Source organism: Procambarus clarkii, chromosome 11, assembly GCF_040958095.1.
Source record: "Procambarus clarkii isolate CNS0578487 chromosome 11, FALCON_Pclarkii_2.0, whole genome shotgun sequence".
NCBI classification, from domain to species: Eukaryota; Metazoa; Arthropoda; class Malacostraca; order Decapoda; family Cambaridae; genus Procambarus; species Procambarus clarkii.
Window position 1 is genome coordinate 42,890,105 of NC_091160.1, and position 25,120 is coordinate 42,915,224.

At 40.5% G+C, this 25,120-nt stretch overlaps 1 protein-coding gene across 3 annotated transcripts in view; it reads right to left on the reverse strand.

The window, feature by feature from the left end:
- Nucleotides 1–25,120, reverse strand: part of LOC123758447 (bridge-like lipid transfer protein family member 3B) — a 95,849-nt gene that overhangs the window by 25,339 nt on the left and 45,390 nt on the right. For 2 of the 3 annotated variants that reach the window (XM_045742879.2, XM_045742878.2), the window contains exons 14-15: nucleotides 23,085–24,538; nucleotides 4,431–4,565 (exon numbers count right to left, since the gene is read on the reverse strand). In XM_045742879.2, coding sequence (XP_045598835.1) covers nucleotides 4,431–4,565; nucleotides 23,085–24,538 — 1,589 coding nt within the window. The remainder of the gene's footprint in view (nucleotides 1–4,430; nucleotides 4,566–23,084; nucleotides 24,539–25,120) is intronic. The other variant, XM_045742880.2, reaches the window with a different exon arrangement.

The window sequence follows — 25,120 nt, forward strand, 5'->3', positions numbered from 1 at the left end:
GTCTATGTTCTCCTATTCCACATTCAATAACATGGCATTTATTCACATTATATTCCATTTGCCAAGTCGTGCTTCATATACTTATTTTGTCCAGGTCTTCTTGAAGGGCATTACAGTCATCTAAGTTTCTGATATTTCCTATTATCTTAGCATCATCAGCAAACATGTTCATATAATTGTGTATTCCATCTTGTAGAGTGTTTATGTAGACAATGAACATTACCTGTGCAAGAACTGAACCCTTGTGGTACTCCACTTGTGACATTTCTCCAATCTGATACATTGCCTCTGATTACTGCCCTCATTTTTCTATCAAAATTTTTCATCCATGTTAGAAGCTTACCTGTCACCCCTCCAATATGTTCCAGTTTCCAGAACAATCTCTTATGTGGAACTCTGTTGAAAGTCTTTTTAAGGTCCAGATAGATGCAGTCAATCCAACCACCCCCTTTCCTGTAAAATATCTGTTGCTGGATCATAGAAACTGAGTAAATTCGTTACACAGGATCTTCCAGATCGAAAACCATACTGTCTGTCTGATATGTCGTTTTTTATATCATTTTAATTATTTTTTCCAATATTTTGACTATTACACTTGCCAAGCAGACTTCTAGATGTTACTACTGCTCGGCTTAGACTCGGTTACAAGTATCTCTGGGAATTCTCATTATCTGCTGATGTAGACCTGACCAAATGTAAACTGTGTCAACAAAATTATTCGCACACCCTCCGTCACTATGTGATGGAGTGCGAAAAGATACGTGAATTTAGAGACAATTCTATAACCAATGTTCCAGCGATGTGTAAATATTTCATTCAAAATGATCTGCTACCAGAAATTTTAGCCAAATATTCCCAGTTTGCTAACTGTAGGTAGTAACTGAGTGATTGTAACCTATCCACCGCTGCCCACTGGATGGGGGGCGGTGTGCAGGACAAACATATAAATTGTGACACTAGCTCTCCACATATGTCAGTTGCTTAATTTAGAACCTGTACTTGAAGTCGATCTCGAATCCATTGTTGATGTGACGACTTATATTGAATTTTGTAACTAGCTCATCAAGATTGTAACTTGCTTAGCTAAATGAATTGTGGGGTTCAGTCCCTGAGCCCATTATGTGCCTCTGTAACCCTTTCCACTACCGCCCACAAAATGGGTATGGGGTGCATAATAAATGAACTAACCTAAACTAACACTTGCCAATAATACAGGTCTATAATTGAGGGGGATCTTTCCTGCTATCACTTTTGTACACTGGAATATATCATGTTTGTATACCAATTTAGCCTTTTCCCACACATCAGCTACAACTCCTGTACACAGGGATGCCTGAAAAAACAGTTGAAGTGGAATGCTGAGCTCAGGTGCACATTCTCTCAGAACCTATGGTGAAACTCCATCTGGACCAACGGCTTTGTTCTAACTAAGCTCCTTGAACATTTTTTTCACTTCTTCTCTAGACACCTCTATGTGCTCTAAGATGTTCTCTGGAATTATTATTGCGTCTGGTTCCCTGGAGATTCCATTTTGTACAAACACACTTTGAAACTTTTTGTTTAATGTTTCTCACATTTTCTTTTTATTTTCTGTAAATCTGTTTCCCATTTTCAACCTCTGAATATTATCCTTTACCTGCAATTTGTTGTTTATGAATTTATAGAATAGGCCCAGTTCTGTTTTACATTTGTCCGCAATCCCCTTTCAAAATTTCTTTCTACCTCTCTCCTCACTGCCAATGTAGTTGTTTCTCGCAACTTTGTGTCACAGGCATGTTTGGGGGGTTTGGCTGTTTTCTATATTGATTCCATTTTTGTGTCTTTTGGTCTCTGGCTTTCTCACAATTTTTGTTGAACCAATCCTAATTTCCTAGGTCTGCATCTCTGTTTTGGTATGAATGTTTGTGTGCTTTCATCATATATTTTTCAAAATTGGCACACATCTCGTTTACTTCCTTGCTGAACAACAAGTCTGTCCAATTACAATCGTTAAAAAAATTTCTAAGGTCCCCAGAGTGACCTCTCTTGAAATCAAGTTTAACAACTGTTACAATGTCCCCGTTTTCTTTTAGTTTATATCTCAAAAGCATATATAAAGTCCAACAGGACATGATCACACCAAAGGAGGAAGGTACTGGATGTCTAATATGTCCTCTTCTTTCCTGGTGAATATTAGATCCAGTACTGATGAGACATCCCTTTCCCTCATTCTTGTGGCCTGCTTGACGTGTTGATACATGAATGTACCATTTCGCTAACCTTCCAGTTCCTGACACTTTGTAGAAAAAAAAAAAAAATTTTTTTGTCTTCTTCATTTTTATTCCAATTTAGACATTTTGCTTCAATGAAGTTAATTTTCAGCTTTTCTCTGTCTTCCTTTAAGAGGTCTTGTCTAATTGACCAAAGTTTGCCATCATCATCACATTTCAATTTCTTGGCATGTCTAATCACTTCTGTCATGTGTTTCACTCCATTAAATGTCACCCTTAAGGGGCGGTTCTTGTCTTTCTCATATTTCCTATCCTCCTAAAATCACTGACATGTTCCTTTGAATTTAGGCCGTCTCCTAAACCTACTATTTTTTCTTTGATTTTCATCTCTTCTGCTGCTCTGTCTACCCTAGATGATATTTCCTTCTCTAAACACCAAAAGATTATAATGGACTTACATCTAACTGCAGTGTTATGTACTAGTTTACTGTTGGTTACCAGTTCTTTCCTAACTGCTTGCCTAAGATCAGCTTCTTGTTTGTCATTTCTGGTTTTGAATTCCAAACACACTTCCTTAATCATCTCTTTCTCTTTTACAGCTTGTGCATATGTCTCCTTTATTTCTTCTTTATACTTTTCTAGTTTTTATTTTATTTATTATTTTTTTGTATTTTACCTCCTTTATGTGAGCTGTCAATGAAGTTTCTCTATACATATCCTTGCCTAACTCCATGTTAGCCCTCAGGGTTCCTTGGACTTGTTCACCATATGAGTCTATTTTCTTGTTTATTTCTTCAGTCACCACTCTTCACTTTCCATGCCTCATTATCTTTCACTAGTTCCTTGGTGTGTCCCTCCTGTATCCTTTACCTTATCAGTCAAGCTGGTAATTTCCGTACCTTGCTGGAAAATACTTCCTTTTAAATTACAAAACTCGATCATGAGACCTTCATTTCCTTTTTCTAATTTAATTACCTTTTCTTCATAATTCTTTAGCATGTACTCAATAATTACTAACCTGCCAAGAAAACCACCATTCATTATATCTTGTACTAAGAATCCTGCAAAACATTCCTTTGTTGGTGTGCTGTCCTTCCCTGTGGTGGCGGCCATCTTTGTTGTTGACATTCTGTTGTATTTTAAGATCAACTTTTCTAGCCCAGATTTTTCATTCACTTACACTTATTTCTTGTCTCTTAGTTTCTTTTCAAATTCCCTACATCTTCAGACATTTTGGGACACCACTCACCCTGCTCCCAACACTTGGACAATTTGATTTATCCTGGAGGCTGCAGCAGTGTGACTCCTCAGTGTGATGCAAAATTTTGTGCATTTTTGTGTGTGTAAGAGAAATATATGTAGTAGACATCATAGAGGAAAAATAAATTGGTTAGAAAGGAGAGGTCCAAGAGCTAATGGCTCAATTCTACAGATACAAATAGTATATACAAATAGTAAATAGTAACACACAAAGGTGTCAAAAAATAATAGAAAGTTTTCTTTTGCAATTAGAGTGGTAGATGACATAAGTTAAGTGAGGTGGAGGTGGAGGTCAAAATTGTCAGTAGTTTCAAAGCAATATATGACAGTGCTAAGAAGGTGGGACACCAAGAACGTAGCTCTCATCCTGAAACTATACTGACGTAATTACACTTTGGAAATTACAGGCTTGCTATCCCTGACAAAACAAATTACAATATCCATTTGGCCCTTTTCTGTACCACTGTTGATTGTGAAAGTGAAATTCTGTAAGATGACACAGGATAAATAGAGCATTGTTTCACTGATGTGAGAACCAAATGTGTAGAATTAATATTTCCTAATTAAAAAAAAAGGTTAGAAATAGGCTGTTGGAGTAACCGAGTCTCTAACAATATCTCAACTTCTAAGATTTGAGGCTGCTATTCCTTCTGTAATGCAAGATCACTCATAATATAGCATTTGTTTTTAATTATTGTGTTTCTTTCTCTTTAAATATATACCAATGAGTCTTCAGCACATGTAATCATTTTAATAATTTAGTATAAATGTGCGCTTTTCCTTAAAATTCTAACACACAAAACTATAGAAAATTAAACTCCGATTTATAAGGTCTCATTCAAGTCAAATTACACAACACATCAAACATAACATGTTAATATAATAGAACCCAAAGGTCATGCAAAAATATATAAAAATATCAAGATTTGGAAAATAACGAAACTAGAAATGGGTAGGTACCTGGAACTCGTCGTAGCCCATGGTAGAACACTCCTCGCACACAAGATGGCAGCACTGGACCTTCACAGTTGACTCATAGCCCCGTGATTCTTGTACAATCTGCATTCGGCTCATTTTGAATGTTACTACAGATATCTGTATCAGAATGTGAACAAATTAATTCTACAGTTACAATACACAGAAAAAAATATGAGATGAAACTGAAAACAATAAGAAATGAGAAAATTTAAATAAAATAAAAAAGATAAAATGTGCTTGCAATACTGTAATGAAAATTACCTAGACTAAGTCAGCATTTCTTAACACCGGTACATGCTCATCTTTATAATAATAAAATAAACCTAGCGAGACAAACATAAAAAATTAGAAAAAAAAAAAAAAAACAGCGTTGAATGTAATGAAACGCCATTTTCTGGGTGAGACCCGGAGGCTCCCCGGAGCTTACTAGGCTGATATGCTAATGTCAGACTTTGGCATCAGTTCTGTGGGCCTACCGGGGATCACGAGCCAGAACCTGGCTCCCTCAGAGAGGGATGGGGAGCAATGGCCTTTAGAAACCCCCGTGTGGTTGGAAGCATTCTATGTCTGCATCGACTGGGTCAGGCACCAGAAAGGTAAGCATCCCAAAACAAACCCCTATTCTGGTGAAAATTTTGTTACCAAAATTCGAACAAGTGGATAGAACTCCCTTAAAAGAAACGAGCAAACGAGCATGACGTCACACGTCGTCGCGCCGCTGTCTGCGCAGCTCCCTCCTCCCCTGTAAGGGGGATGGGGGAGCCCAAGACCCCGCGCCGGCTATCTACCCTTCAGTTCTGAGGCTGGATGTCAAAACATGCAAAAAAAATGCCGACCGGAGGGAGGGAGGAATGCTGGGGAGCCTCCGGGTCTCGCCTAGAAAATGGTGTTTCATTACATTCAACGCTGGTTTTCTGGGGGGAGCCCCTTCGGCTCCCCGGAGCTAACTACCCACAGAGGAAAAAGTAGAGGGATTTACCCGGGAGGTGGTCGCTGCTCACTACTCAACTCAAAGTCGAGACAACTGGCTGCAACCGCCGACCCATTGCGACACAGGCCCGACTAGACCCATGAATGTTCATGAGATACCGAACAGCCAGGACCCTGTTCGACCGCCAAAAACCCCACGCCCGAATGTCAAACCAGGACATGTTGCCAAAGATGGCAGCAAGAGCAGTGAACTTACAAGTCATGGACACGGGGATGAACCACACGATGGCTAGACTTAATAACCCTGCGGACGACCTGGGAGACCTGCACCCCTGAACAGGGAAGGGAAACTGGATCAACCCAAAACGTTTCCTCGGACACAGAAGCCGTGGAGAGCACATAACGGCGGAGGGCCGCTACCAGACACAAAACATGATGCACCCCTGGCCTGACCAACCAAGCATCAACAACCCAAGGACCCCTCCGAAAAGCAGCAGTCTCATTCTTTGCCAAAAAAGAAAATGGCTCTCCCTTCCCCCTCCCAGGGAGGGGAAAGCTGCGCAGACAGCGGCGCGGCGACGTGTGACGTCATGCTCGTTTCTTTTAGGGGAGTTCTATCCACTTGTTCGGCTTTTGGTAGCAAAATTTTCACCAGAATAGGGGTTTGTTTTGGGATGTTTACATTTCTGGGTGCCTGATCCGGTCGATGGCAGACACAGAATGCTTCCAGCCACATGGGGGTTTCTATTGGCCATTGCTCCTCATGCCTCTTTGAGGGGGCCAGGTTCTGGCTCATGGTCCCCGGTAGGCCCACAGAACTCCATACACATGACTGATGTCAAAGTCTGACATTAGCATATCAGCCTAGTAAGCTCCAGAGAGCTGAAGGGCTCCCCCAGAAAAAAAAAAATCCAAATGAATTTAAAAAAATTGAATTTATCAAAATAAGACCGAGTCAATATGAAAAGCTTTTCTCAGGAGAGAATTACTCAATGGCACTCTGAAGTCAATATTTGCTGTGTTTATAGATTAAGAACAGGTATAGAGAGGAAGGACAACATTCAGGCAATGGTGCCACATCACTGTCTGGAACATACCTGCAGTGCCAATAAAGATGCTAGGAAGGCACTGGAGAAAAAGGCTAAATTCTCATCCTCTTACAAAATTACATAAAAAATCAAAACAAAACACACTTGGGTAAATACACACTTGGGAAGTAAATATATAACGCATATAAACAGTTACGGTAGTATAGTGGTACCTCGGGTTATGAACGTCCCTGTTTACGAATTGTTCGGGTTACGAGCCCTATTTGTTCGTAAAATTTTAATCGGGATACGAACTTTGCATCGGGATATGAGTTTGTTGATACGCATACAGCCGACCTAGCGTGTGGTGGCATGGCGATTGCACCTCGGTTTACCAGTGCCTCGCGCCCAGTGACTATCCACCTGAATTCTTCACAACAATTTACAGAGTTTTTTGTTGGATTTTTGGCCATTTGAGCATAAAAGTTGTTATTATATAACTCACCATGGGTCACAAGGAAGCCAGTGGTAAGGTTCAAGACAAGAAATCACATGTGAGAATGACCATAGAGGAAAAACAAGAGATCATTTGTAAGCATGAAAATGGTAATCGTGTTGTTGAACTAGCTAGGCAGTACAACAAATCTTCAGGGGAGGAAGAGGAGGCAGTAGAGAATGTCCCTTTCTCATTAATTAAGAAAATGTGTGCAGTATGAGAAGGACTGCAAAGTTTTGCTGAAAAGAATCACCCAGATAAAGCTGAAGTAGGCTATTGCATTGATCTTTTTAATAACAATGTGATACCTCACTACAGAGAAGTGTTGCAAAGAAGGGAAAATAATCTTCAATGGAACATTTCCTTGTGAGAAGTGAGAAAATCAAGCAGTGATCCACAACCAGGACCTAGTGGTATGCAGGCAAAATGTGCCAGAAAGTGCACTCCAGAGAAATCTTCACTGTCTGAAGTTATAATGGAAGGGGATTCCCCTTCCAAACAGTAACACCTCTCCTCCTTCCCTCTCCTCATCATCTTCCATACGCCAACAGGAGTCATCAGCAAAGGTAAACAATAACGTGAACATACTTTTGCAGTGAAGATTTGGGTGAATTAGGTATAAAATTTACTTTGAAGTGAAGTTTTTGGGGAGTCAGGAACGGATTAATTCATTTTCCACTATTTCTTGTGGGAAAATTCCCTTCGGTTTACGAATTTTCGGGTTACGAACTGTCTCCAGGAACGGATTAAATTCTGAGGCACCTCTGTATATAGAACAGGCCACTGTGCACCAAAAGTTCAGTTTCACAGGATAATACCTCCACTCAGAATTGGTCCACCAAAATGAGACAAAGCCGTCATGGAGAACACAAACGGGCCTGGGTCTGGGAACCCAACCACATTGTGTGCACAGTGAGAGGTCAACAAAGCTGACCACATGAGCAATTACTTACTGAACCCTGAATAATAGTTTGAGTTTTTATTGTGCCTTCCTAGCACCATAAATGACCCTGCACGGACGTTTGGTAAGTTATATAAAGCCGGTGCCAGAATATAAATGACTTAACATAACCCTGGTGTACACACATACAGTTTATGCCTACATATTACCATACAATGGAGTGCACAAGATTGGAAATAAAAATACTTTTAGTATTCATTTGCTCTCATAATGGCTTCTCATATGAGACCATTCCAGTCATAACTATAAGATAAGAAAAACAGGAATAAAGGACTCTGCAGATCTATTACGACACATGTGGACGCTTCTATTTATATCCATCCAAACCTGTTCATATATCTATCTAACCCATGCTTGAAACACTCCAGCAATCCTATGTCTATTATGTTACATTTTATACAAATATTGCAATCACAAGCATATTTCACTTAATACATCCAAAAATTTACATCATTAAAGAAAACTATCATTACTTCTCTGTTGATACATATTTAATGTAATTATCTTAACTAGGTAAGAAAACAAATAGAGATAATTTTTTTTAACACAGTATGTTTATACAAGTTAACAAATTGCACTAAATAAGGTAAAAACATATTCGGTAAATGCTCAAAAAACATTAACCATTTTCTCAAATTTGCTTTTTTTTTGTACGCATTTTTCTTAGTCTGAAAAAACCCAGCGTTGAATGTAATGAAACACCATTTTCTGGGTGAGCCCAGGAGGCTCCCTGGGGCTATACCGGGCTGACGTGTAATTACCTAAGTGTAGTTACAGGATGAGAGCTACGCTCATGGTGTCCCGTCTTCCCAGCACTCTTTGTCATATAATGCTTTGAAATTACTAACAGTTTTGGCCTCCACCACCTTCTCACCTAACTTGTTCCAACCGTCTACCACTCTGTTTACAAAAGTGAATTTTCTTATATTTCTCCAGCAGCTTTGTTTCGTTAGTTTAAATCAAGAACCTCTTGTAATTGAAATTCTGGGTCTCAGGAATTCTTCCCTATCAATTTTATAGATTCCTGTTACTATTTTGTATGTAGTGATCATATCGCCTCTTTTTCTCCTGTCTTCTAGTTTTGGCATATTTAATGCCTCTAACCTCTCCTCATAGCTCTTGTCTTTCAGTTCTGGGAGCCACTTAGTGGCATGTCTTTGCACCTTTTCCAATTTGTTGATGTGCTTCTTAAGATATGGGCACCATTCTACCGCTGCATATTCCAGCTTTGGTCTAACAAAAGTCATAAACAATTTCTTCAGTATTTTGCCATCCACGTATTTAAGAGCAATTCTGAAGTTAGAAAGTGTGGCACAGGCTCCTTGCACAATGTTCTTAATGTGGTCCTTAGGTGACAGTTTTCTATCTAGAACCAACCCTAGATCTCTTTCTTTGTTAGAATTCTTTAAAAGATTTCTCACATAATTTATAGGTTGTGTGGGGTCTATGTTCTCCAATTCCACATTCCATAACATGGCATTTATTCACATTAAATTCCATTTGCCAAGTGGTGCTCCATATACTTATTTGGTCCAGGTCTTCTTGAAGGGCATGACAATCATCTAGGTTTCTTATCTTCCCTATTATCTTAGCATCATCAGTAAACATGTTCATATAATTCTGTATTCCATCAGGTAGATCGTTTATGTAGACAATGAACATTACCGGTGCAAGAACTGAACCCTGTGGTACTCCACTTGTGTCATTCCTCCAATCTGATACATTGCCTCTGATTATGGGCCTCATTTTTCTACCAGTTAGAAAATTTTTCATCCATGTTAGAAGCTTACCTGTCATCCCTCCAATATGTTCCAGTTTCCAGAACAACCTCTTAGGAACACTGTCAAAAGCCTTTTTAGGTCCAGATAGATGCAGTCAACCCAACCATCTCTTTCCTGTAAAATCTTTGTGGCGCGATCATAGAAACTGAGTAAATTTGTTACATAGGATCTTCCAGATCGAAAACCATACTGTGATATTATATCTTTTTCTCCAGGTGTTCTACCCATTTAGTTTTAATTATTTTTTCAAATATTTTGACTATTACACTTGTCAGTGATACAGGTCTATAATTGAGGGGGGTCTTCCCTGCTGCCACTTTTGGAACGATGTTAGCTTTTTTCCACACATCAGCTACAACTCCTGTAAACAGGGATGCCTGAAAAATCAGTTGAAGTGGGATGCTGGGCTCAGGTGCACATTCTCTCAGAACCCATGGTGAAACTCCATCTGGACCAACTGCTTTGTTCTTACTTAGCTCCTTGAGCATTTTTTCCACTGCATCTTTAGACACCTCTATGTGCTCTATGTTGTTCTCTGGAATTCTTATTGTGTCTGGTTCCCTGAAGATTTCATTTTGTACAAACACACTTTGGAACTGTTCGTTTAATGTTTCACACATTTCCTTTTCATTTTCCGTGAATCTATTTCCCATTTTCAACCTCTGAATATTATCCTTTACCTGCAATTTGTTGTTTATGAATTTATAGAATAGACCTAGTTCTGTTTTACATTTGTCTGTAAATCCCTTTTCCAAAATTCCTCACTGCCTCTCTCCTCACTGCCGTGTAGTTGTTTCTTGCATCTTTGTATCACTGATATGTTTGGGGGTTTGGCCTCTTCCTATATTGATTCCATTTTTGTGTCTTTTTGTCTCTGGCCCTCTCACAATTTCTGTCAAACCAATCCTGTTTCCTAGTTTTGCATCTTGTTATCTTGAGATGATTTCGGGGCTTTTAGTGTCCCTGCGGCCCGGTCCTCGACCAGGCCTCCACCCCCAGGAAGCAGCCCGTGACAGCTGACTAACACCCAGGTACCTATTGTACTGCTAGGTAACAGGGGCATAGGGTGAAAGAAACTCTGCCCATTGTTTCTCGCCGGCGCCTGGGATCGAACCCAGGACCACAGGATCACAAGTCCCGCGTGCTGTCCGCTCGGCCGACCGGCTCCCAATTTGCTTTGGTATAAATTTTTTTGTGCCTTTATCATATATTTCACAAAACTTGACATACATCTCATTTACTTCATGTTCTAACAGCAAGTCTTTCCAGTCAAATTCCTTAAAGAAATGTCTGAGGTCCCCATAATGACCTCACCTGAAAACAGGCTTTTCAACTGCTTCAACCTCATTTTCTTCCAGATTATAACACATTGCATACTTTATTCCCAAAAAAAGACATGGTCACTTTTACCCAAGGGAAGGAGGTACTGAATGTCAAATCTCTCTTCCTCTTTCCTGGTAAATATCAAATCCAGCATGGAGGGAACATCCCCTTCCATCATCCTTGTAGCTTGTTTAACATGTTGAAACATGAATGTTTCCAGGATGAGGTTTACGAATTTACAAGTCCAAAAATCCTCCATTCTAGCTTCATATGCCTCCCAGTCTATGGATTTCAAGTTGAAGTTGCCGATTACCAACAGTCGTGATCTATATCAGCTCTCGCTATAATTTCTCTCATTATTGTTATAAGACCCTCTCGTTTATTATCTAGCTCCTCCTTTGTCCATGTGTTGCTTGGCGGTGGACTATATGCATTTATGATCGTTAATTTATCCTCCTGATTGCAGATCTCTAGTGCTATTATGTCAACTTCTCATGAATTGTCAATTATTATTTCATTTGCCTTTAGGTGTTCTTTCACCAACACAGCAACGCCACCTGCTTTCCTAATTTTTCTGTCCTGTCTCCAAACCGAGTAGCCTCTTGGGAATATGATCTCATTTAAAATATCATCTTCAAGTTTTGTCTCCGTGAGTGCAACAATGTCTGGTGTCTGCAGCTGTATTACATCACTTAACTACAGTATCTTTTATCTCACTCCATCTATGTAGGTGTATGCAATTTTCAGGAACTTGTTCCCCCTCTCCTTATTCTTCACTCCCCCCCCCTCTCTCTAATGATTTTGTTGATTTGCCTTTATGTACTACTTTATTTGTACCACAAATAACTTTTCCAAAGCACTACACTTTTATGTTCCTTGGGACACCACTCACTATCATCAACCTATACTACAATAATTAGGAATTGTGAAATATCCTGGAGCTCCTCTGATGCAGGTGCTGACACTTACGGGTGTCACCTTCTTGAATCATTAAAAAAATTGAATGAATTTTTGTGTATATATTAGACAGTGGCAACAGTCAATCGCTGGAGTTCTAGGCCTACCAGGGACCAGCACCAGAACCTGGCCCCCCCTCAGAGAGGCATGAGGAGCAATGGCCTATAGACACCCCCATGCAATTGGAAGCAGTCCATGTCTGCCATCTACCAGGTCAGGTACCCTGAAAGGTAGGAATTCGAAAACAAACTACGGCTGGTTAAAAATTACAAACCGAAAGCCAAACTAGCAAGCACAACTCCCCTACTGAAAACAAGCAAACAACCATGACGTCACCACAGCCGCTGCGCTGCTGTCTGCGCAACTCCCCCCCTTCCCAGGAGGGGAAAAGAGGGGATGGGATTCGAGACCTCCTGCGCCAGCTACCCAACCCCAGTTCAGAGTCTGTTGTATTTGGTGGTGGCCGATCAACTTTGGCTCCATCCTTTTGAGCAGTGCTGTCCATAATAGTGTTGTTTTACTGTGTGGTGGTGTGTGAGCCAGAAGTAACACGAGTACTGGGGGTGCATGCGCCCAGGCCCACCTTCCCTAGGTGTCCTGGTAAGTACTGCCCTTGCAGTTTAGGGTTATCTTCCATAAGCCATTCGAGAGGTTACCTCCACATGGTTCTTTTACTGCTCGGTGGCTGCCCGCCCTTGGGGCCAGCTGGGGTTGTTCTTATTCTTGTTTGACCTTGGGTAGGAAGTAGTATCGTCACTGGCTGGGGCACAAGGTACTGTGCAGCTGTCTGATACAGTATATGCATATCGGCCGGTTCTGTTCCCCTGGGGACGTTTGTACTTTTGCAGGGTTTTTCTTTTTCTTTTGTTTTCTTTTGCCTGGTGGAGGTCTTCCTGGTGTAGCTGTAGGACCACTTGTATGAATTTGGTGGTCCTCAGTTAGGTCCCCAGGATTGCACACATTGCAGGGGTTCAGCTTTTAGTTTATTTGCTTGGTAGCTTTGGGATAACTGGTTAGCAGTACCTTGCCTGGGCTTTCTTAGCAGTCAGCCTAAGGGCCCTGGGAACCCCCAGTGGGCCTCACTGGTCCGATGGAGGAAACCTCCGAGTCCCACCTCGTTTCGTGCGAGAATGTCGTATTTCGCTAGCATTTCGCTTAAAGTAAAAATATTTCATACTAGAAAATAGAAGCGGCTCGCGAAAGTGATGTACTGGCCCGTTTTCTGTTTTGGGTCCTCTGGTAGGTTAGGAGAGGAAACTTTAATTTGGCCGTTTTCTTGATGTTGGGAAACCTTAGGAGGACGGGCTGGATAAATGGTATTAAAAAATCCTGATCTATCAACCCAACTCTTTCAATTAACATATTGATTTAAGCAGAAAATAGGTCACAATAACGTGGCTGAAAATTAACAATTTAACGTGCACATGAAAGCAAAATAATAATGTTTCAATCTATTCATTCAGACTCAAATGTCATTATTTTCCTTTCTTTTCATGTGTGTGGGTTGGGTTACTATATTGGTCTTAAGTGTGGCCTAGAAAAAGACAAGCTTGTAGTCCCTACCTGTGATGCTCAGCTGACTCATCACAACTTTCATTAATTATTAGAGGGTGTTATAAACTTAATTGTTCCATATATATTTCATAGACATGGTTGCATGCATCCGGCGAGTCACACTTATGCCTTCAGAGCATATGTTTGTAAAGTTATCGTAATTATGTCTAAAGTTGCTTATATACATAAAACAGTACATACAATAATGAAGTACAATAATTCCATGCCAAATTTAGAGGTCAACCAGCATGTGTCATGCACAAGGTGTATACTGCCCCAAACAAATTTGTCATTTGCCGATTACTGCGCCAACCGACAAAAGTATTTTATATTTTTCCGTACACGGTCAAAACGCGCTCGCGGTAAGTTGGGTACGAAATGGACTCTTCGGACCTCCAGTGAGAGGCAGCCATCTTGGAAAAAATTCCCAGAATGTCCTAGGGCTGCTGGCTGGGTTAATACTGAGTGAGCAACCATGGGTGGCGCACACACCTCTGGCTCCCAAACTCCTGTCCGACAAGGTTTTGAAAGATCGCTCTCTGTCATTGAAATTCAGACCTTATTGCTTGAAGAACATAAGGGTCATGATATTGATGAAGCTAGGCGCAATAAGGACCTAACATAAAGGTCAGATGCAAGTGATACAGCACCTATTAGGACGAAACAGTGAGTGTATCCAGTTGTAGCTCTGAGCGTCACCCTTGCCCACCTATGCCATCTTCAATTTATATAGATACCTAGATGAATCGTTTTCTGGGTTCAGTGATAATGCATCTGATACAAGTAACATAGATGAACAGTGTTAGCGGCTTCCATGGTGGCATTTTCCATAGATATTTTCAAGAATGGCTGAATCTCTTCCAGAATGCCTGACACTCTTTGAGAATGGCTGAATCTGTTCCAGAATACCTGAATCGTTCCAGACTGACTGTCACTCTTTGAGAATGACTATCTCTTCCAGTGTGGGACCTTACAAAGTGATGTTTTCAAAACTACCTTACAAATTGATCTTTTCTTATAATCTTTTCAAGACTACCTTATTATTTACAAGCTTGGCTACATACCACCTAACAAATGCTAAAGCCAAGGGTGTACGTAAGTGTGTTATTTGCAACACACAGAACGAAGAAACAGGAAGCGAAAATCTATCTGTACCTGGTGCAACAAGAGTGAAGTCGCCCTGTGTACCATGGACTACTTCGTTGATTATTACTCATTTCTGAAGTACTGAGTGTGTAATACAGTGTGTTACTGTGTCAATAGTGTGTGAAACTGTACATATTGTAATTTTAGTGAATTTTTAACAAGTAATATTGCGACAATAAACATTTATTGTGGACACATTACTGACACATGTATCACAGTTCCAAGGAACATTATGAACGTTCCATTATATACATATTGTAAAGAACACAAATATTCATCATATACGATAAAAAAAAAATCGCATTGGAAATACATAGAAAAAATAATTGAAAATATATTTGTGGCAACTCGCGGTGCTTGAATGGCCTGCGTGACCGTGTCTGGGCGATTCACGCATGGGCGACCAGGCCCTGATGACGTTACAGCGCACCTTGTCCACGTCCCCACAGCCAAGGTAAGTGGAATTTGGTATTTATTTTTACATCGACATGTTCAGGGAAGGAAATTTATCATTTTATACACAAAGAATTTTTTGGGAACACTTGATTTCATGCGCACAGGGGGAATGTCACAATAAACTCGGTGCGTCACAGTGGTTAATGAAAGTTAGTAATTATCAAAAGAAGTCTCGAAGCTGGGAAAACTACTTAAAATCCTTAAAAGATTTATCATAGTACTGTACACCTGTGATTTCCAACTTTTTGGGGAACGACCCTATTTTTCTAATACTCAAAAGACCCCCGGGGGGTCATGACCCACTCATGAGGATCTAACATTGTTGTCATGCTCAACACATTAGTGTATATAATCTTATACCCGACCACATACATCTACTTTATTTGACAAATTTGCCAAGCATGTTCCCTTTGCCATAGAAATGAGTTTGACAAGCAGTGTTTAGCCATTTATGTAGAGACAATAGTTATTGAATCATTCACAACTTGATTTAGAACTTAGCTTAGATTTTGCAATTTGCAATATATAACTATCTAGACAGGGTCCTTTAATTAATGTATGAGCTAGCTAGATATGCCAGTGTTGGCAAGGCCAGCCGAGAGGGTAATGGGTTACGAGTGATATTGATGCACTCTAAAGTAACAACCCTTGGCATCGTGTAGTGCCAAGAACAGCAGCCATCACAAGAACACAGGCACAAATGCTGCCTACCACACTGTGTGCACTAGAGACAATCAGCGGCCCCAAGGAGCAAGGCAGCCAAAACAAGAGCTCAAGCAACTAAAACATCACATACCCAAATGTGAAGAATCTCGGAACCCAAAAGTGGAAAGTCAGTACCAGGAATGCCACACACTTTTGGCAAACACTAAAGTGCATCCAGAAATGCTGCAAGCGGCAAAGTGCTGCTCTAAACAGGGAGAGAAAACATCAATATTACCATATTTTCTCAATTGGTTAACAAACCTTCCTGATGCAAAGACACTGGCTACTACTAGAGCCATTAAACAAACATGGACGTGCCAGGCAAAATGGAGGCTTTGATGGTTAACATAAAAGTTAACCTCGAAAATAAGATGACAAGGAGTAGCATACGAGGCCACAGATAATTAACACTTAATGTGACCTAAAGGTGCATGACCCAATTACTATAACTTGGCCAGGTAATACACACACACACACACACACTTCAACACGGCAAACTTCACCAACAACCACAGGCTTTATATTGGTGATAAAAAATCCCAAGTTTTACCTGGAGGCAAAGCAACAAAAATGACACACAGGGATAGTACTCAAACCCCACAGAGAGGATAACCGAGCAGAGAAAGGGAAATGAAAACCAAGGAAGATAACCTTGAACAAAATTCTGAATGAAACAAAGGCCAGAAAACATGCAATGTAGATAGCATAAACACAATTATTCAGCGTAAATGAGGAAACAATAACAAAGCAACGGCCTCGCATGGAACACTCATCTCACCGAACACCACTTAGCTTTGAGAAGCAGTGAAGATGTCTTGGCAGGGGTGGCACAACATGGCCACCCCTGGTGAGTGAGGTGGGTGGTGGACAGCAGAGTTGAAGCAAGGGTTCTTCACCCACTGCCAACAATCATTTGCATTGCTCTGTTTATTTTATTTCTTTCAAGCAGTATTTTATTTTGCTTTGCCCGACTTTCTGGATAGTTTCCCACTGTTTTGTGTTGATCTTTAATCCTCATACTCCCTGCACTTCATTAAGTAAACCAGAATCTAGTCTTAGTTCCCAGTAGGCTTACCTAAGTTTCATGGGCCTAGTGTGATTTGAAGGTTTAGACCCTAGATTCTTAGCCGGGGGTATCCAATCATACCCCTTGGAGCATGGGAACCAAATATGGAGGTATGGGACTCAATCTCTGAACAATTTTAAGCAACAAGTTGCACGATAATGATAAAATTTATATAATTTTCTTTCAGCTATTCTGTTCCTAGCTATTCATATGTAAAGTAAAACCAAGCTACTGATATCTCTTGAAGTTATACTGGTACCTAATAGGACTGCTGGTGGTGGTGGTGGTGGTGATTTTGACAGTCTGGAAAAGGGGGCATGGGGGGACATACTGGGTAATCCAGTGGGGATCTGTAATCGTAAAAAAGGTTAAGAATGCCTGGCTGAAAGGTACCAGTGCTTAACCCTTAAATTGCTTAGTTAATTAAAAGTCTTACATCGTGGAGTGAATGAGAAAAAATAGTTAAAAACTAATGCAAAAAAATTTACATCTGGCAATTTTGAGCACAGGAGGTAACTGGAGATAGCAATTGGAGGCACTTAAGGGTTAAGCCGAGGGACACTACTGAGGAAGCCAGTCCAGAAAATACAATATAATCTCCACATACAAAATTGTAAAAGGAATCGAATGACTGTACAAGAAAGAATATTTGAAACTTGCAAAATTGATAACATTAGGCTCTAGATTCAAGCTAAGAAAACAAGGGTGACCAAAAAATTAAGTTTTGAATGTAATGAAACGTCCTTTTCTGGTGGACCCTCACCAGTGCTGGTACGACCAAGCCCCAGGAAGTCACACCAAGCCTATAAGACCCACCCTTGACTACTGGGAGCTATGATCAGAATCAGGCTTATTAGGCAAGGGGAGCTTGGGCACCAGATATCAACGCAAAACCACGGAAAACCACCAGAAATAATTCCCACTGACAAGAAACCTGTAATTAATCTTTACTGAGGTCCCACTAGGCCAACTACTGACATTCCCAAGGATGCCATCCACAACATTTGCCAAACTCTCCGTTACCTACTTTACTGCCAGGTGAAAGGAAATATGTCCAATCATATCCGTACCACCTGGGGATCGTACCCAGGATCCTAGACTGAGAGCCGAGGATGTATACCCACTGTACAGTACTACAGACCCCAAATGTTAGGCACCAGCCCAGGTAAACAATTGGTTGCTTTGTTTACCTCAGGAATACTGTATTATTTTCATCAAACAGTTGCTGTATTGTACCCATATTTTCAGGTTGTTTTTTCCTTGGGTCTACCTGTGATCCCCCAGGCTGCCCCCAGGCTGCCCCCAGGCTGCCCCCAGGCTGCCCCCAGGCTGCCCCCAGGCTGCCCCCTAGCCTTATTGAGAGAATTACGTTCTAGTTTAGGATCCCAATAGATCCCAAGCCTCCGAGTGTCTCGGAGGCTTGGTCTGATTTCCAGAGACTTGGAAAAACGAGATCTTATTAAGCTCAGGAATCTACTAAGTGGGACAGTAGTTATTTATACTACTATAAAAATAGTCATTTTATAGGATGAATATAAAATTTTATAAAAAAATCTATTTATACTATGTGTACTTCTATAAAAGAAACTACGATAAGCCCCTCCCCAATTTGTGTTGCAATAATTTGGGGGGGGAGGGGGGTTCTTTGGGTGGGAAAAAGAATTTTGAACCTCCAAGGAGCCCACCAATAAAATAATAATAATAATAAATGCCTACAAATTTATAGAAAATCAGATGGATATTAAGGGTAAGTAAAGCAAAAAATCACATGTCAAACTTTGGGTATACTGTATCTTCCCCCTAAATTACATACAAAATTATTATACCATACTACAGTAAAAAAAAAAAAAAAAAAAAAAAAAAATATTCCTGTGAAAACACAAAAATATTGATGCAAATTACAGAAAGTTGTACATGTAGACCCATGCTTACATAGTCTTTTTGGGTACGAGCCTAAACACACACACAAACATTACTCATTAGGATCCCGGTAGTACAGTCGGGTTTGTTAATCCCGGCCGGTAATTCCGGGTTCGAATCCCGGACGGGACAGAAATGGCTGGGCACATTTCCTTTCACCTAATGCCTCTGCTCACCTTGCAGTACATAGGTACTCGGGAATTTGTCAGCTTCTTGTAGGGTTGTACCCTCGGCAGGGTCAGTAAGTCGACCCAGGGGGAGATGAGGGGTGGGGGGACCTCGATATAAGCCTAATGTGCATGAATACACTCTGGCTTCCTGTCCCTCAACACAATTAATTTATACAAAGAACAAAGCTGCTTTATGTATTATGCGTCCAAATACTGTACTGTAGTATACCATTAAGAGATCCAATTGTGCATTATGATACAGATAGTCAACGTACTTGCTTTGAGGTGTTTTTAAACTCTTTATTTATGACTCCTGTTAGCAGGCTGAGAGCTCTCCCTTTCAATAGCTTATAGTAAGCCTTACCTTACTAGCTTTCCCAAGAACATCAACTACTAATTGGTTAACAACCTCGTACCCAATTACTGCTGGATGAACAGGGACATACAATTAAGGATTGGTGCCTAATCAATCCTCCCTGTGCAAGATTCAAATCTAGATAAAAATTGCTCATAATGCATGGGGCTAGCAAGTTACCACTACGTCACCACTCCTTGGAGTTTATGCACTGATACCCGAGGCCTATCATATTACCCAGCTTCTAACACACTCTCTCGGCCAACCAGGCGCAGACCTCTCTTCTTCACCCCCCCCACCCCACCTCACAAATTGAGGAGCCAAAGGTGTCATTGGAGATCACACACACAGGAAAACTCCACCAAAAAGGCTTACCGTCACAAAAGCTCAAAACACATAAGATTAATACCACACAAAACAACCAAAACACCACTCAGCTGCTTCCCACTATCGTTACTAGATTGCAGTGTTAGTCAATCATTGAACATTTTGTCAAATCGTACACATGCATTTCGATGAAACTCGTGTTCTAATTGTCAAAACCATTATTTATAGTTAGGTTAAGATGACCTGGCTTAGGTTATGCAATGTTAGGCTCGATTGGGTTAGGTTAGGTTAAGTTAGGGTGAGTAAGGTTAGGCAGATTTTAAAATCCATTGGCAAACCATCTTGTGTACTATGTGACTTGTATCCAACTATTGCATGTCTGGACACCACTATCAGCTCCCACACCTCTCTAAGGTGGCAGGATTGTTCTTCCTGTTCCTGGTAGTCTGCGAGATAGTCTTAGAAGCCTGGTCAGATGATACAAGACCCTGGGGCACCAGGGCACAAACTCCAAGGAGCCAGCCACTGAGAGGGCCCCAGAAAGGTCGTCTCGTTATACTCGGTGTTCTACCTTTATTCCTAGCAGTCATACTACACTTGTTTCCTATACCAGATTAACAAATTAACCGAAAGAACATAGCACAAAAGCATCTACACAAGTATATATTAAAATTTCAGCGTAGTGAATATATATTAGCAATACTAGGTAGCAAATTATATTAGGGTAAACTTTAATATATATTTTTTTACAAGGTTAAGCTATATAACTTTAAATAAATTTAGAATACCAATTAATAAAATATCTAGCTTTAAAAATGCAGTACTATATAAAAACCTAATTTTTTTTTACATACATCTGGGTAGAATCTACCACAGTCAAGGTAGCTCAACATTTTGTACCTGCGTGGAGGGAACTTTTCAAACTATCCCCCATTGGATCATAGTGGTGCTAGAAAATACTGGTATATACTCAATTCAGCTCAGAATGTAGACAGAGGTGCTTTCCATTAACCCAAATGTCTGAAGAAAACAGAATCATGGAAAAGTGGGAAGCAAACAGCAATGAGTGCACCAAGCAGACTCGTGGAGGTGATCTAAAGACAGCGCACTGCTCAACTCAACATGCTACACACAAAGCAACAAGCTTGGCCAAGGGATCTCAAGCATGTATGTACCACAGTAAACAAGGAGGAAGTGCAATTCAAAATATCAGAATCCATAAGTGATTAAAGCCACAAAAAATGATGAGACATGATATGGATCTGCCAAGGACCTACATCACAGGAAAAGGCAGGAGCAAATGAAAATCCATTAAACATATCAAAAAAGGAACCCCCCCAAAATATATTCGGTAAACCTCTTGCCAATCTAAAACACTCGAATGACATTAATAAGCCCAATTTTCCAAGAAGAATATAAGATTGTCTACCAACCAGGAGGAACCCAGATCCTCGTAACAACCATGACGTGTCCATTTCCAAAGTAATGTTCTGGGCCATCGATAGACAAATGCCTGATTGCATTGCCACATAAAATGTGAGAAAACTAGACATTAACAAATCAATGTAAAGCACCAAAGTTCTAGCTTAAAGAAGCTAGGAACTCAAGACACGAAACCTCACAACTGTAAAGCGCCCAACCTATAACAACACTTAGGTAATTACTGAACATGCTGGAGAGGTAACAGGGAGACTTCTGACAGGGAAGAAAAATTTTCTGACAGATGAGGGCAGTAATCAGAGACAATGTATCTGACTGGAGGAGCGTTACTAGCAGAGTACCACGGGGTTAGCTCTTGCACCAGTAATGTTCATCATCTAAATAAACTATCAACCAGAAGGAACACAGAATTACATGAACATATTTGCAGATGATGCAAAGATATTGGGGAAGTTAGGAGACGCAGACAATTGTAATGCCTTCAAATTGATCTATATAAAAAAGTGCTTGGACTATCAAGTGGCAAATGGAATTCAATGTGAATAAATGCCATGTTATATAATGTTGAATCGGAGAAAATAGACCACACACAACTTACAAATTACGTGGAAAGGAATTACAGAACACTAATATAGAACGAGACTTAGGGGTGGTTTTGGATAGTAAGCTGTTGCCAGAGGAACACACAAAGAAAATTGTGAGAGGAGCGGACACGTCGCTTTCCAACTTCAGACTTGCTTTTAATTATATGGATGGTGAAATACTAAAGAAACTGTTCATGACTTGTGAGACCAAAACTGGATTATGCAGCAGTTGTGTGGTGCCCAAATCTCAAAAAGCACAAACTGGAAAAGGTGCAGTGGCATGTTACAAAATGGCTTCCGAAATTGAAAAACAAGAGTTACGAGGTGAGACTAGAAGCATTAAACATATCAAACTAAAAGAAATAGAATAAAATGAGGTGATATGATCACCATTTACAAAATACAGTACTAACAGGAATCAACCAAATTGACAAAGAGGAATTCCTGAAACCAACAGCTTCACGAACAAGAGAACACAGTTTCAAGTTAAGGAAATAAAAATGCCGAAAAATATTAGAAAGTTTTCTTTTGCAAACAGTGATAGACGATTGGAACAAGTTAAGTGAGAATGTGGAAGGTGGTGGAGGCCAAAACCGTCAGTAGTTTCAAAGCTTTACATGACAAAGAGTACTGGGAAGACGGGACACCAAGAGCGTAGCTCAGAATACAGTGTATCGTGTAACTACACTTAGGTAATTACATACTTAAATAATTAAAAAAGCAGCATTGAGGAATGTAGCATAAGCCTGCTGCACAAATGGAACAAAATCATTAAGGATAATACAAGTCATTTAATAGCAAGTACAGTACTGGTCTCTGTGTTGCTTGAAATCACTTGCCAAGGCTAGTTAGGATGGAGCACAAGGAGGTGGGGTGTGAGGGCTATGCTGTGACGTGTAGCACTGTCACCTGAATGGTAGTGACCTAGTGGTAGTTACATAGACTAGAGTGCACCTTTGTACTCTTGCCAAACTGTACCTGGTAAGTTTTGAGTCTACAGAACACATTTTGTATAGATTCTGAATTTAAGAATTTCCTAGCCTCCTTAGCATTAGTATGACTCACTGGGGAACAGTTTGAACATCAGCCTAGCATGCCTATGACAGATCTTATCCAGAGGTGAGCAGAATTTTGTCTTGGGAAGCTAAGGAGAATAATTCGGTACATATATTTTTCAAAATGTATATACCGTAATACATGTGAGATCTCAAATGAAAGAAGAAAAATTTGTTTAGTAAATCATATGATAGGTAAAGATATATACTGTATATATCCTTCCTATTATACAATTTTAATGACCATAACTGGGTATTTAAAGAACAATATGCACAGAAGGTAGAATACATACAACCTCTAAATCTATGGACAACACAGCTGCCATTATATTGCCTACAAAACAACACAGAGGAGCCTGTTATTCAAAGCTTCCTCACTTACTGAATCTTTCCTCCTGAAGGAGCTGGTGACATCAGATATTTCACTAGGAGTTGGTTCTTCAAACACTTCCGATGCAAGTTCTACAGACGACGGAGGTGGCTTGTTTTCCACGCGAAACAGAGCGTCCATTCCACCTAGACCACTGTCTGTTCGTTCTGACTCAATGTTGACCAAGACGAAGTTGTCGCTCTCAGAACTCAGGTCGCTACGAACTGAAAGAGTGTCACTCATGTCTTCTGGACTAGTTTTCACTGCAGACTCAAGGGTGGACATAAGATTTGTGAAACCACTAGTAAGGCCTTTACGCATGGAAATGAAGCCGGCATTAAGGTTGCCCTGAAGGTTTAATTGCATCAATGGGCCATTGACATGGGAATCTTCAACGTCGAAAATCTGGCCGCTACAGGGAAGGTCGGTCAAGCTAATTGACAGTTGTCTGATAGCGGCATGTTTTACAGCAGGTGACGGCGACTGTTGCTTACCTGTGCTGACTGGAGAGTGTTGACTAACCGGAGGTTGGTTTATGTTGCCATTGGCAGCGTTTGATGGCTGCCTGGTGATGGAGGTAGATGCTGGCACTGGTTGCGGTGAAGTTAGCTGATCAACACTGTAGGACTTAGTGATATCACTGGTAATAGAGCAAGCATCTATTTCACTTGCCTTCTGGACAAAACTGTGTTCTGAGGCAGAGTTTCTCACTTCACAGCTCGGAGAACCTAAGTCGTGGAGATCTGCTGTGGACGACGAGTCAGGAAGAAAACTTTCCATGTCGCCAGCGATAAAGTCTTTGCTGGGATGTGGAGGCGGCATCACTAATGACACATCCACTTGAGGCACCACAGCAGACACCACTATAGTGTCCCCCAGGTTTTCCTGAGTTAAGGCCACACCTGCCATGGTGGGGTGAGTCAGAATGTTAATCGTATCATAAGTAAGATAAGACGTGAGCTCTGTAATAACATCTAATTGTCGCATAAGGAACAGGTATTGGTAATGATTAAGCTGGGCACTGACTAGACTTGGCGTGTGAGCAAGTATGTGTGTGGCAGCTTCCTGTCGACTACCCTCTCCCTTGTCCCCTGGCCCATGAGTGGACTGTGTTTTATCCTCCCCACTACAGCCTTTGTTGGAATCTTCACTGTAATAGTTTTTTAATAAATGCCTATGGGGTCTCAAGTCTTTATCTTCACATGACTCTACACTTGATTTTCTTGAAGTAACAGAAAGACTAGATTTTGGCTTGATGTAGATCCAGAGAGAGAGAGGGAAAGCATCAACAAAAGGAACGGGTCTGTTGCGTGCCGCTGGCACCCCAAAAAAATCCACCCATAGTGGTTCACAGTGTATGAAGAGGATATCTCGTGCCTGGATCCAGAGAGCATCACGCTTCATGCCAGAGATGGCTTCATATAACCCACTCTCTACTACAGGAGCAGCTCTTACGTTATCTTCACCTGTAATAAAGAAAATAAACATACAGTATATTATAAACAATTTAGGAAATCATCTGTTGCCAAATGACAATAAAATACAATTCATGTTACAGAAACAGTATTGGATAGTCAATAGGTGATGAATGATGAATATTGCAAAAGGCATGTATCAGTATAATTAATTATCAGCATACAGTAAACCAAAATTGGAAGAAATGAGGAAGATTTGTATTTCTGAGCCTTGCCATATAAAACTACCAATTGCTAAGGTAAGATCCACAGCGCCCACAGGAAAGGATGAAGTACGGTCAGCAAAGACACCTACTATATTATTTTATTACAATTTAAAAACACTGATTTACATATTATAGTGTTAAATTTATCTCTTAATGCATTATCTATTACAGTATAGTTATAACATATCTGTTTACCCATACACATATCTCTATCAAAATGGGAAGTCTTGGGAGCAGGACAGGGAATGAACCAGAATCCTGGGTTACCCTGAGACACGTGGTAACCAGTGGACCACGATACGTTAAAAAATGACACAACCTGGAATCTGCCCGAACTCGGTAGAAATTTAGAGGCACTGAACTGATA